This window comes from Nyctibius grandis, chromosome 6 (assembly GCF_013368605.1).
Source record: "Nyctibius grandis isolate bNycGra1 chromosome 6, bNycGra1.pri, whole genome shotgun sequence".
NCBI classification, from domain to species: domain Eukaryota; kingdom Metazoa; phylum Chordata; class Aves; order Nyctibiiformes; family Nyctibiidae; genus Nyctibius; species Nyctibius grandis.
In genome coordinates, this window is record NC_090663.1 from 10,622,698 (window position 1) to 10,637,334 (window position 14,637).

The following is a 14,637-nucleotide window of genomic DNA, read 5'->3' on the forward strand; positions in this document are numbered from 1 at the left end:
AACCAACCTAACAAGTTTGGATTATTGTTTCCAGGCCTGCTCTTGGATGAATAAAACTAGGGTAAATTCATTCAATCATTCAAGCAAATAACCCTTGAATAGCTGATTATTTTTTAAAACTTTTTTTTTTGCAATCAAATATGTATCATGGTGTGTAATTCTTGAACTGTAGCAACCCTTTTGTTCACAAGCAACAATTTTTTTCATCATAGTTCACTGTAAGTAGCTGATATCCATGGTACACAGTCTGTCTTGATTTTAAGATCTGCAGACTCCAAGATCATGTTTCTGATACAATAACTTTTTTCCCCAATCATAATTAGATTTCCAATAATATTACTTAATATTCAATTAAAGATCACTTTTCCACCACAACCATAAGGTATAGTTTATTCACTAGACTATTTAATAACATCAGACTTTTTAAAAATGTGAGATGTTAAGTTTCTTCAGCTTAGGGACAACTCCAGGACAACACAGGTTTTGTACGGTAGGTGACTGGTAGGGGAGGACAGGGGCCACCACACCAGGTTTCATTACAGAGTGTAGACAAGCCGTCACAGAAGTCAAGCTGATCAACCACAAATGTGCGTCTGTTGTGCTTACAGTTTGCAGGTGGACTCCCACTCTCATGTAGATGCTTTCAGCTGGCAGAGAGGTAGGACCTCCGTAATACATTGCTTCCTAACTTAGGAATGCAGTTTAGGCATGCTCTCAGTCTCTACTATAAAAGAATTTTGTGCAATATAATATCGTGCATATCATTTAACAGCAAGATATGTACATATTCACAAATTAACATACAGTTCTGCTGTGTTTAAAAAAAGTTGAGCAGTAGATACCACTTGGGAGATTAGTATAACATTTTGGGTGAGTATCGTGATCAGATTACAAATTAGAAGGCGCTTGTGATATTAATGGGGCATGTATCTGAAGGAGGAAAAGTGGTATTCCGAAGTCATCGGGGGTTTTGAAAAGCTTGTACAGGTATGACCTGTTTAGTTTAGCTTGATGAATGAGAGAAGAGTAGGGAACGCTTTCTTGGACAGAAGGAAATACAGTGCTTGCTAATGATATCAGATGGGTTAAAATCACTTAGAGCTGCCATGGTAAGACAAGGAAGATAATTCTTTTAGAGTTAATAATGGAAAATTATGAACTGAGAATCAATTTTCAGCTTAAGCAATTAGTGTGTCATCCTGTGTTTGAAAAACACTTTGAAATAGCCAACAAGAGAGAAAAGAATTAGCATACAGCATTTGAGTCCATCTTGGCTTTTTTGTAAATGCCCTTGCCTCTGAGCGGTGCACAGGTGATCTATCAGATTCAAAAAAGGAACAGACAATATGGGGATTTAAAATTAAAAGAACGTTTCAGGTACTCAGTTTCCCTCTTAATTTTTGTACTTTATGGCTATCCAAAACAATTGTTTTGAAACATATTTTGAAAAATATACACACATATCTATATATAAAATATAGATGCATTTTACAGCTGTATATTTTACAATTGTATATTCCTTATTTTTCTGTGAAGCAGACTATACACAGATCCATCAAATGTGCAAAGTAAGCTTATGGGATGGGATTTTTTTCTTCAGTAATAAAAAAGAAGTTATGGCAACAATGGATAGTGAAAAAAAACCTCGAACAATACTTTTTTTTAAGTCAAATTTTAAACTTGCGAAAACTTTCCTTTTATTTCCTTAAATTCTCAAGCACAGCATCTGAGTGTCAGCTTTGTGTTTTCCACAGTATCCTTGAACATAGCAGGAGGCTACTTGGCTATATAAATTACAACTTCAAAAAATTATTGAATTTAATGTTTAGCTTTCATGATAGAGAAAAATGTCAAGATTTATACTTCAATCAATACATACATACTCTCAAGCTAAAAATAGTTGAACCTGGGTATCTTTGCATTTTATTTGAAATTCTTTGAATTTGGGACCTTCTTACAAAAACCAAATTTTGCTAGTTAGTGATCATACAATTAATGTGGGATAAAATTAATTTTTATGTTTGTTGCAATTTGCAGATGAGGAAAACATTTGGAATCCCTATTTCCCTTTAATGGGGCGCCTGCTATTTGTTTAGTATTGTTCTAGCACTGCTCTTGGGCTTCAACAAAGCTTGTATTATACTGCCATGTCCATAAAACATCTGACACTAACAGAATTATTCTATTATGGTCAGATAATATAGTGCAATGTGGTGGAGTCTTGTACTGCAGCTTAAACTTTGAAAATCAAAATTCCTGACACCACTATAAATGACTTTTTATCTAATTGAAAACTGTTTTTTCACCCTGTGGATTAATTTATAGTATTTATTTTCATTGTTGAAGTAATGACAGAGCAAAATCATACAGACTGTGAATGTGGTTCAGACATCATCTGTTCTGCCATTTCTATCATACTGAAAATGGGGGTGAAAGAGTTACTTTTTAGATTAATAGACCATAATAAAACCACTGTGTCATGTAGTCTGACTTCTTGTTAAATGCCATCCATGTATTTGAATTCAGTTATTCTGGTGTGGAGCCCAGAAATGTTACTGAGGGGGTCCTGTGACATGCTTCCCTTTGGCAGCGGACTACTGCACTCAGGAGCCCCATGTCTCTGTTGTCCTCCACTTCTTTGTTTCTACGATTCATTTGACTCAGAAATTTTTTACTAGATATCCAGTCTACATCTGATACATTCAGAAGATGGAGAATTCACTCTTCCCTACAGGGATCTGTTCCAGTGATTATTCCCTTGCTTAAACTAGTGTCTTGTTTCTAATGTGAATATAGTGAGTTAATCTTTCAGATGTTACTCCTATTTATCTTTCCTTTCACTATATTGGAGACCCTTTCAGTATTTTTCACTTTTTGCCTCAAGGTCGTTGTGTGCCATCATCATACCACCTTTGGTATTCTTTAATTTTTAAATGTAGATTAAATGATTTGGTACAGAAGGTTTACACATGGAGAAAGAGTAAGAATCGGTAACATGAATTAACCAAGATATGAATGGTTTAATAGAAGTGCATTAAAACTTGGTGAGGATGCTAATTCGGGAAATAACAGTTTTGGCAAAGCCTTTAATCTTTCTAAAATTATGCTATGGCTATTTAAAATCTGAATGGGCAGCATCTACAAAGAAGTCTGAGCTTTAGGCTATGCGCGTTATGTAGTGCATCTTAATGCATTATGCAGATTTGTTATCATAGCAAGATGCTTTGCCCAGGTTCCAAGCCATTTTTGTGGTTCTTTTCTACACTTTACTTCAAGGGTGAGCCTCATTAATTCCTGAATACATCTGGCTCTATTTGAATGAGCCTAGTTTACCTGAAGAGCCAGGTTGCCTGATTCTCAGTCCTCAAACTCTGAAGGTCTGTGTGTCATCCCTAACATTATTTATTTCCAGATCATTGTTAATTATTTTCCATAAAGATACGGATTATCTGAGGTCTACTCAGATTTATACATAGCTAAAAGAGCACAACCAAGCCAGAAACAGCTGTTAGTAGTTGAAAGCTCTAAATTCCAGAAACTGATGGTACTGGAGACCACCTTGCCATGAAGTAGTCAGAAAGCAAGAAGTTTTTATGGTTTTGTGGAGGTAACACATTTTGGTAGATAGATTACTCTTTGTATTCAACTCCTGTTCCATTAATTATTCACACGCATCCCTCAAATGAGCCTTATTGGGTGAGTGTAGGCAATCAATCAATCAAGGAACTTTTAGTTGAACAGTGAATGAATTGATCTTAGATAGGTGATGGGCATTTGAGACTTGCCTAATATCTTGCCTAATTGTACCTGGATGTTTTCCTTTGTTCCCCTTGGTCCCCAATACAGACTGTCACTTCTGCTTAGTGATGAGAGGGGACATTTTCATTCCCTTGGTTTGCTTCATTTGTACCCTGCCTGTCTGTTTTAGAGCATAGTGTGGAAATAGTTTTGCAAGGTTCTGCTTGGAACATGGGACCCAATGCCAGAGCTCTTCCAGACTTCGTTTGTGTGGTCAGGGGAATACCAGTGCCAATGCTCTTGGAGGATCCCTGTCATAGACACTGGAGGCCCAAGAGTATCAGCAGATTGTATTTGAGGTCCTGGATTTCCTAGACCCTTCTTTCCTCCAGATTTCGAAATCTACCTTCAGAGATTAGGCTTGTCAAAGAATGGAGAATCAGCAACAGGAACCAATTGGTGTTTGCTACACCAAACATTGATCGTTTCTTTTACTCATGCCTATAGATTGCCAAACTATACATACTCTGAGCTGAGACTATCTGAGGATACTTATACTGGTGGGTCACTCAGTGCTGAACCCATGTTCCTATCCCTGCTTCCCTCTTGACTTTCTGTTATAAAAAGTTATTTACACTGGAGAGGTCTCTCTGGTGTGCTACCTAGGAGACTTAGAACTTCTCAAGAAAGATGGCTCAGTATATGAGGAAACACTTCAGTATTCAAATAACTCCTTCAGGCATCACTGGACATTTTGCATTGTTTCATGTTGCTGAGGGTTCTTTACTCGTAAATTAGATTCTTTAGATCCTTCTTTTGTAGACCCCTTCTCAAGAGCTATCCTTCAAGAGCTATTCTGCAAGAAGAGCAGATTGTAAATTCCAAGTCCTTACTATGGACTTGTGAGTGATCATAAAACCCTCTCGTTGATAGTCACTATGACTGGAGAGGAGATTGGGAACACCACCAAAGCTAGGGGTGTCTGAAATAAGTATTTCTTTTCAGTTCAGGCTGTCTAATTACCAAGTATTGTTTGTTAATTGTAAACAAAGAAAGTACTTAGGAGATCTTGAAGAATCCTTGTGCCTTGGCTTTTGGAGGGACTTGTCTGTGCTGAAACCCAATTTTGAGCAAGCACTTGTCAGCAGGTACTTTCTCAGTTATTAGCAGACTGCAGATACTGCTGATACAGCTCCCCAGCTAGCTGCCATCACCACCAGACGTTTTGCCTTTCTCTCATCTCTGGAGCTGCACAGGACAGTTATTGTCGTGGACATATGGTTTTATGTCCTACAGGTTTTTGATGGACCGCATTTGTTTAACTGAAAAACAGATAAAGTCCTGTACAGACTCTAGGACATAACTTCAAAGATTTTTTTTTTCTTCTCTTAAAAATAAGGCTTATTTTACATCTTTCAATCCAAATCACTCCATCTCCTTTTTTCATGTTTTTTTTTTTTGATCCCAACTGAAATTAAAAACCAAATGACAGGCACAATTGCCAAGAAAGTCACACGACACTCAGTGCAGCTCAGTACCATTGACATGCCTCAGATTTTCTCTCATTCCTTATTAAGGACCATTCTTACCAGGGCTTGCTTTGACAAGACACAGGCTCTCTTGTGGCTCTAGGAGCCAGTTCTTACTTGTTTCAGACAAGAGGTCTTACCATAGCTGCTTTCTAGTACTGTATAGGGAAGAGGATAGAGTTCCATCAAGTTTTCAATAGTTAAATGCTCTGTGAAGACAAGTTTAAATTCAAAAGGTGACTTTGACTAAAATAATACCATCATTTCAGAAAGTTTCTTGCTCTGCCTACCAGGAAGCACGCATTCTTTGTGAATGTGAGTGCAGTGATGGGAACCTTGGAGTAACAGATGCAGTGTTGTCCTGTAGACCTCTTCCACTTGCCTGATCTCTTCGAGAACCACATTTCAAATCATTCTGGCCCTTAGAGTTAATGGGGACAAACAGAATTTGCTGTCAGCCAAGACCCATTCTTTCAGGATTGTCTGGCTGTGATAATCTCAGTGATCAACTGCAAACTTGACCCATAGTTTGAGCAGAGTAACATGTATTTATTTTATGCTCATTTATTTGATGTCGAAAATCAAATATGATCTATAGAATCTGCAAAGGTGAGTTTGTTTTGTATACCTTCCAAAGTTTTGTTTAGCATAAAGATGATTCCTCTTTTCCCTTAGCATCATCGTAGCAGTGTAATGGTGATAAAGCCCTTTGAATTGTACAAGTAACTTTAAATTCTTGGATAATCTGAAAGCCAGTAAGAGATTCAGTCTTTGTTCACCATACTAGTGTACATTTATAAAGGCAGATGGTTGTTCTTTCTTACCTGTGTGCAGGGGGACAGCACATTCAAATGACTAAACAGTACTTAAACAGTTTCCCTCAAGACCAATTCTAATTTTTTTTCTCTTAAGATTTCAATAGCATTTAATTTAATCCACTTGTTTCTTTTCACAGACCTCACCCCTTTTTGTGTCATTGCACTCTTAAACGTCAAGGGGCTTGTATCTTTTTGTTATATTTGCATTAAGTCTTTCAGGTGCTTAGGATTGTTTATTTCTCTTGCTGAGAGATCTGAATGTCACAGTCACTGTTGCACAAAGCCTGTCAAGTAGGATAAGAACATGAATGAAATTATGATACAAATCTGCCACAGCTGAGTGACCTCCCTCCCCACTCCCCTTCTTCACATTAATAAAAACAGATTCCTCAAGAGTTCAAGTCATCTTTATTCAAGGATGGCTTGATATCTACAAGGTGGTGACATGGCGTACTACTCGCAACTGTGCTATCTTACTGCATTTCACCCAGAAAGGCTACTGCATTTGGCAGAACACGACTGAGATTGCTGTTTGTGTGACGGGACTTCAAGACCCATCATCAGATTACTTTGATGTTCAGGACTCCGATCTGGAGTTACAAAAAGTATGAACAAACATGTGGACTGTCACTTTAAGTTAGAAAAGAAGTTATTCAGCTACAACTGGAGGGTTTTAAGATGTGCAGTTCACTTGCACATTTGCCTTCTACTTGCCTTTCTTCCTCCTTCACAGTTCACAGAATCACAGAATCACAGAATCACAGAATGTTAGGGATTGGAAGGGACCTCGAAAGATCATCTAGTCCAATCCCACTGCCGGAGCAGGATTGCCTAGACCATATCACACAGGAACGCGTCCAGGCGGGTTTTGAATGTCTCCAGAGAAGGAGACTCCACAACCTCTCTGGGCAGCCTGTTCCAGTGTTTGGTCACCCTCACTGTAAAGAAGTTTTTCCTCATATTTATGTGGAACCTCCTGTGTTCCAACTTGCACCCATTGCCCCTTGTCCTGTCAAGGGATGTCACTGAGAAGAGCCTGGCTCCATCCTCATGACACTTGCCCTTTACATATTTATAAACATTAATGAGGTCACCCCTCAGTCTCCTCTTCTCTAAGCTAAAGAGACCCAGCTCCCTCAGCCTCTCCTCATAAGGGAGATGTTCCACTCCCTTAATCATCTTCATGGCTCTGCGCTGGACTCTCTCTAGCAGTTCCCTGTCCTTCTTGAACTGAGGGGCCCAGAACTGGACACAATATTCCAGATGCGGCCTCACCAGGACAGAGTAGAGGGGGAAGAGAAGCTCTCTTGACCTGCTAACCACACCCTTTCTAATACACCCCAGGATGCCATTGGCCTTCTTGGCCACAAGGGCACACTGCTGGCTCATGGTCGTCCTGTTGTCCACTAGGACCCCCAGGTCCCTTTCCCCTACGCTGGTCTCCAACAGGTCTGCCCCCAACTTGTACTGGTACATGGGGTTGTTCTTGCCCAGATGCAGGACTCTACACTTGCCCTTGTTATATTTCATTAAATTTCTCCCCGCCCAACTCTCCAGCCTGTCCAGGTCTCTCTGAATGGCTGCGCAGCCTTCCGGTGTGTCAGCCACTCCTCCCAGTTTTGTGTCATCAGCGAACTTGCTGACAGTGCACTCTATTCCCTCATCCAAGTCATTAATGAATATATTGAATAGTACTGGTCCCAGTACCGACCCTTGAGGGACTCCGCTAGACACAGGCCTCCAACTGGACTCTGTCCCATTGACCACCACTCTCTGGCTTCTTTCCTTCAGCCAGTTCACAAACCACCTCACTACCCGATCATCCAGACCACACTTCCCCAGTTTAGCTGCGAGGATGCTGTGGGAGACTGTGTCAAACGCCTTACTGAAATCGAGATAGACCACATCCACAGCTTTACCATCATCTATCCACCGGGTTACATCCTCATAAAAGGCTATCAAGTTGGTTAAGCATGACTTCCCCTTGGTGAAGCCATGCTGAGTGCCCCTAATGATCCCCCTGTCCTTGATGTGCCTAGAGACAGCACCAAGAACAAGTTGTTCCATCACCTTTCCGGGGATGGAGGTGAGGCTGACCGGTCTATAGTTACCCGGGTCCTCCTTCCTGCCCTTTTTGAAGACTGGAGTGACATTCGCTTTCCTCCAGTCCTCAGGCACCTCTCCCGTTGCCCACGACTTAGCAAAGATGATGGAGAGTGGCCTAGCAATGACTTCCGCCAGCTCCCTCAGCACCCACGGGTGCATCCCATCAGGGCCCATGGATTTATGGACGTCCAGGTTGCTTAATTGGTCCCTGACCCAGCCCTCATCAACCAAGACAGATTCCTCCTCTATCCTGACTTCTTCTGAGGCCTCAGGGGTCCGGGGCTCCTCAGGACAGCCTCCAGCAGTATAGACAGAGGCAAAGAAGGCATTCAGTAACTCTGCCTTCTTTTTATCCTCTGTCTCCAGGGCCCCCACCTCATTCATCAGTGGGTCTACATTGCCTCTAGTGTTGGCTTTACCTGCAGTGTATTTGAAGAAGCCCTTTCTGTTGTCCTTGACCTCTCTTGCAAGGTTTAATTCCAAGGAGGCCTTAGCTTTCCTAGTTGCCTCCCTACATCCTCTGACAACAGACTTATATTCCTCCTAAGTGGCCAGCCCCACCTTCTATGATCTGTACACCCTCTTCTTCCGCTTGAGTTTGCCCAGCAGTTCCCTGTTTAACCATGCAGGTCTCCTGGTACCCTTCCTTGACTTCCTACCTGCTGGGATGCTCTGATCTTGAGCTCGGAAGAAGCAGTCCTTGAATGCTAACCAACTATCTTGGGCCCCCTTACCTTCTAGTACCCTGTCCCATGGGATTTCCCCTAGCAATTGCTTGAAAAGGCCAAAGTTGGCCCTCCTGAGGTCCAGGGTTGTGATTCTGCTAGCTATTCTGTTCCTGCCACATGAGATCCTGAATGAGATTCAGCATGCTGCTTTCTGAGATTACGGGTTAAAAGAAACAGATCTCGGTGTGTTTGTTCTGACTTGTACACCTTGTAGGCTGGTTTTGAATTCATGTATTGCACTGTCACCCCAAGTTAGGACGGCCATGTGAACTACACATCTTGAGAGCACTGTCTTTATTGCGAGGTTGGTCTCTTCTAAAACAGAAACTCAGCATGATGCAGCATAGAGGAAATTCTTAAAATATTACCCCAATTGCACGTGGCAGTTTGACAGATTTCAGATGAGGATGTACAATTTGATACATGTTTGTCTAACTTTTATACCCTGAGAGAGCTTAGAGATGTTCGACTAGAGGAACATCAATATGACCGGATACATAGTCAGCCTTGGATTTGGCAATCTGGTGTTCTCCAAGGACTACAAATAGTCTTTTTGAATTTCAGAAGAACTTTTTTTTTTTAAATCCAAATAGCAATTAATTATTATATTAAATACAGAGTCTTGCCTTTATATTATGGTGAAAACAAAACAATAGGCAGAGGGTTATAGTGTGCTTGAAATTTTCGTTAAAATGTTAGGAGTTTGAAGGGAAGTATGGTTTGTTTTGTTAGCTATCCTACTTGATAAAACTTGGCATTAACCTAAATATGAGAAGGTAGCCATACTATCCTGTGTTTGTGACAAATACATCTAATTAAAAAGAAAATCTTAAAGTGCAACTGGCAAATGCCTCTAAAAACAAATATGAAATGTGATCAATCTGTGACCTGTAAGAAAAGAGGGAGTCTTGTAAACTGTATCCTGCTAAACTTTTCACAGAATCACAGAATGTTAGGGATTGGAAGGGACCTCGAAAGATCATCTAGTCCAATCCCCCTGCCGGGGCAGGATTACCTAGACCATATCACACAGGAACGCGTCCAGGCGGGTTTTGAATGTCTCCAGAGAAGGAGACTCCACAACCTCTCTGGGCAGCCTGTTCCAGTGTTCGGTCACCCTCACTGTAAAGAAGTTTTTTCCTCATATTTATGTGGAACCTCCTGTGTTCCAGCTTGCACCCATTGCCCCTTGTCCTGTCAAGGGATGTCACTGAGAAGAGCCTGGCTCCGTCCTCATGACACTTGCCCTTTACATATTTATAAACATTAATGAGGTCACCCCTCAGTCTCCTCTTCTCTAAGCTAAAGAGACCCAGCTCCCTCAGCCTCTCCTCATAAGGGAGATGTTCCACTCCTTAATCATCTTCGTGCTCTTTTTGTGTTGTTTATTATGTTTTGTGATGGAATATATAAGTGGTCAGTGCAACTGCTGTGTCTCAGTGCAAGGGCAAATTCTGAGACTAGTATGCTGTAGTGGGACCAGCCTCACTGATGCGATGCTTTAAAAAACAGGCTGTAACTTACTGCCACACACAACAGTGCAGCGCTTTCTCCAGATGGGATGGTTATTGCAGCTTTAAAATTGGAGTTTTAATGCCCAGATGAGCAAAATGTCTTTCTCAATACAGTTTATAAATTTAATGTGTAAGAAATGTCAAGATAAAAAAAAAAAAAGCCTGGTATTCTGCAGGGAAAATTCTTATTAAAAACAATGTGATTTAAAAAATATATTTTTTTTTACAGTCTCTAACACCATGCAATAATACAGTAAATACTTACGTTTTGGCATGAGCATGAGAGGGAATTTATTGGAGAACACAGGGGGGTTTACAAATAGGTTGTAGCTTGGCCAAGAATGTAGTATAGAATTTTAGGTTTTAACGTAGTTTTTTTTTTTACAAATATGAGTTTAATTGTTAACAAATATTCACATTTCAGAGCTGAAGAAAGACCAGTTAAGAAAAGAAAAATGCAAAGCTGCAGCTTCCAAAAGAAGAAGCTAAAATTAATGGAGGCCATGCTGGAAGAACAAAAGAAGTTGAGTAGAGCTATGGAAGAAACCTGTAGAGAAGTGCGCAGGATTCTGGATCAGCAAAACATCATTCAGGTTCAAAGCTTACAGTTACAGGAGAGAATGATGAATCTACTGGAGAAAATGATCTCCAAATCTAATGTGTAGTTTCCTTTTGTGAATGCCTCTGAGATTACTATTGATATTATAGATATCCCTTTATTGCACACTGTATGTGTGCCTGTTGCCCTATTCCCAGGTTTTCCGTGGAAATTAAAACCTTAGTGTAATCTTAGTGAAACAAAGAGGACAGATAATGCAGGGTGAGAGCTATCCAGTATGATAAAATTAGTGCAATATATGCATAAGTTGAATTATTTTTATATGGAAAGGTTAAGAGATGAATAGCTCTGGGAACTTCAGTACTATTTATGCCTAGGTCAGGTATTGTTTTACAAACAGTGGTGTTGTATGTTGCTTCACATCAAGGACTATAACTTGATCTGTTATAAGAGAACGAAGTAGTGCATTTCTAAACATGGTAACCGCATCTTCACTTTGCTGATGATTAAACCCTCTTTTGAAACATACTCCGTGATTGTACAAGTGACCTATGGTTCTGGTGAAGAGCTAGTTGGGACCATGAGATACATCATTTTAAACTCCTTGCCTGATATGAATAGTACTTTAAAGTATTAGGGTAAAAATAGTCTATTCAAATACACTTTTGATATAAAAAGAAAACTCCAAACCCACCTTACCATATACTGAATACTAAAATGTATAGAAGATACTTGAAGTTGCTTTTGATATTAAATGTTTAATTTTTTTCATTATTAACTGGAATCTGTTGACTTAATGAACAACCAGCAATGAAAACTCTCATTTATTCTCTATCACAAAAGAAAAATATTGTACTGTGTGTATATACATATATATATATATAATCTATCAAATTAAATAAAGAAAAAGAAGAAACTTATTTATTATTGCTGGGCAGATAGTGTGCTGTGGGACAATGAAAAAGACTGGTAGAGCTAATCACGGTCAAAGGCTTTTAATTCTTAATTGAAGTGTAAAAATCTCCTGTACTGATGCCCAAAATATAAAGATGGAAGTCATGAAGAACATTCAACACATCTACGGCAGTATGTGCTGGTAGCACAACTTCAGTGTGCAATTAGATGTTTTAAGGTGTGGTCTGTAAGGCAGATCAACATTGATACACCACAAGAGGGAGCAGGAGGCATAAAGGATTGTATTTAAGTCGTTAAGATGAAGTACCAGCAAGTATTTGGTTCTTCAGTGAAATATGACATTGAAATAACCTTTAACATAAATTCAAAAATTCGTCAGCTGAATTTCCTATATACCATTTCTTTTTGTGTTCTCCTTGAAAAACATATTTCTGCTGCTTTCACTGTATTTGCAAGACTGAAGGTTAGATTCAGATATAGAAGGATAGAAAGTATAGAATTAATGTTAGTACTGGGAACTCAGGCCATTTTCCATTCCCACTATTAAATAATGTCCCCTCTTGAAACTTCATTTTTGAAGGTGTTTGCATTTTCCTGTATAATTTAACATATAGTTGCCTAAGCTAATGTTAGCTAAACTATTTTAAAACCCAGACCCAACTAATTAATCTGTAATTATGCAAGGTGAACAGGATAAATTTGCTCACCAAGCAAATTAATAATATGTGGAAATATTTCTTAGAAGATCTTGCAGGTATGAAATTAAGAATGACTAAGTATGTAAATGTGGCCCATTCCAGAGTTTAATTCACGGTAACAGGATAACGCAAATGTAGCAGAAGACTGAACCTGCAGAAAATGGTGGCTGCTGAAAGAGAAATGAAATAACTTTCCTTCATTCCAGCTTTACTACAGTGATTCGGTGACTGGAAAAAGGGCAAGTGATTCCGCAAAGATAGAGGGATAGCTGACATTTAGCAAAAGTGAACTTCCAAATACTTTTGTGTATGTAAATTGAATTAGTCATATGTGAAAGAAAATCATGAACCCTTGTTATATCCCTGCCTGCAGAACTACTGGTAAAAGCAGGACTGTTCCTAATGTCATATAAGCGATCAGAATACTTGCAAGAGCATTGTCGTATGGGCATATAGGAGAGAGGAAACGTATGTTCTGTGCTTTGTCATGGTTTTGCACATTGCAAATGTAGATCTGTCACAGATTCAGGTAGGCTGATGTATCCATGTTGTAGTGCTTCCTGATGCTTTAACTTTTTTACAGTAAGATATAAAGAAACTCTTCCCTGACTCCGTGGGAATTAATAATATTTACTGATATTATCTACTTGAACCATATAGCAATTAAATCCAATTAATGAGCAATAACAATGGCAGCATATTTGAACCTTGTACTGTAGAGTAGGTAGCCCCTCTCCTTATATGCTATGAGAATTACAACTCCAGAGCTGCAGGAACACAGGAATGGAGGAAATTCACTGATTCCTTGCCTGCTACCACAAGCAACCATGTCATATAATCCCTTTTGTAAATGTGTGGACCTATATCTTAAAATGAATTAGGTGTTTTGTCCCCAGAATTATAAGAAGAGCTGCATTACAGATGAGTAAAATGCAATTTATAAGATTGCTTCTAGGATTATTTCTGGTCAATTTATACCAATTTCTTCTCGTATCAACACCGTGATTTTGCCGCTTTCTGTAGCGTTTACTCTTGAGAGTCAGACATCATGTCCCATGCAGCCCTTCTTCAGAAGAATAACACTCTTTCATAAGGTAGGGATTATTCTGATGACTGTTTTGCTAATTTTGCTCTTTGAGTTCATCCGTTGTAAAGATGAATGACCAGAATGATATACAGCATTCTAGATGAGACTCTGAACATTGTCTTACAAAACTGCATTAAAGGAACTGGTGATTTCTGGAGCTTGTGAGATTTTATTTCTATATAAACCATCATTTTTTTAGTAGTTAAATTTAGAAGTTCAATTTTAAAACCTCGTCTCTTTAACAAAAGGCTTTGTTCCCATCCTTCCAGATGATCTGTGTTCTAGCCCTGTTTTTGTCCAGAGAATGAACTGCTGTAAACAAATATAACTAGCTTCATGTATGACAGAATTTTTCTAATGCTCTTTTTGACAACAGTTTGAAAATTCCCTACCTACCCATAGCTGCTTTTTGCTGCTGTTTAGTTTGTTTTAGTAAAGACTGAACATTTACTTAAAAAACAGGTTGAGTGGTTTGTTTCGTTTTTTTTTTTTTAAGGTAGGCACAGATTTCTCATCTACATGGGACAGTAAGCTGCAGGTAAAGATATTTGAATGTTTGAGATATTCAGACTAATTATAACTTGAAAGACCTGCCTAGAGTTAAAATGATTGGTAGAATTCCTGGTTTTGCAAAACTGAGACACTGCTTCTCTATCTGTATGAGTAGGGAGTTTAGAGTGTAATAAAGTATTTGAGGAGAGCAGATCAAGGGTTATTCAAGTTTATCTTTGTAACTATGATGTTAAAGGAACTCTCTCATGGATTCTAGAAGTGTGATCAACAAATAAACTGTAGCACAGAAACACAAATTTCTTATTTTCAGGGCAGTAACGGGGTCAACACAGTATGATACCACTTTCACTAAACGAAACGCCTGTATTACATATACACACACAGATGGTGCAAATGGAAAAAATAAATAGGGGAGGAAATACAGTGCCTGGA

The 14,637-nt window shown here is 39.2% G+C and overlaps 1 protein-coding gene across 1 annotated transcript in view; it reads left to right on the forward strand.

Annotated features, from left to right (window-relative positions):
* MSANTD1 (Myb/SANT DNA binding domain containing 1) overlaps positions 1–11,098 on the forward strand; it is a 45,986-nt gene extending 34,888 nt beyond the window's left edge. Inside the window, exon 5 of the mRNA XM_068404134.1 lies at positions 10,858–11,098. Within this exon, the coding sequence (XP_068260235.1) occupies positions 10,858–11,098 (241 nt within the window). The remainder of the gene's footprint in view (positions 1–10,857) is intronic.
* Positions 11,099–14,637: the final 3,539 nt, after the last annotated feature.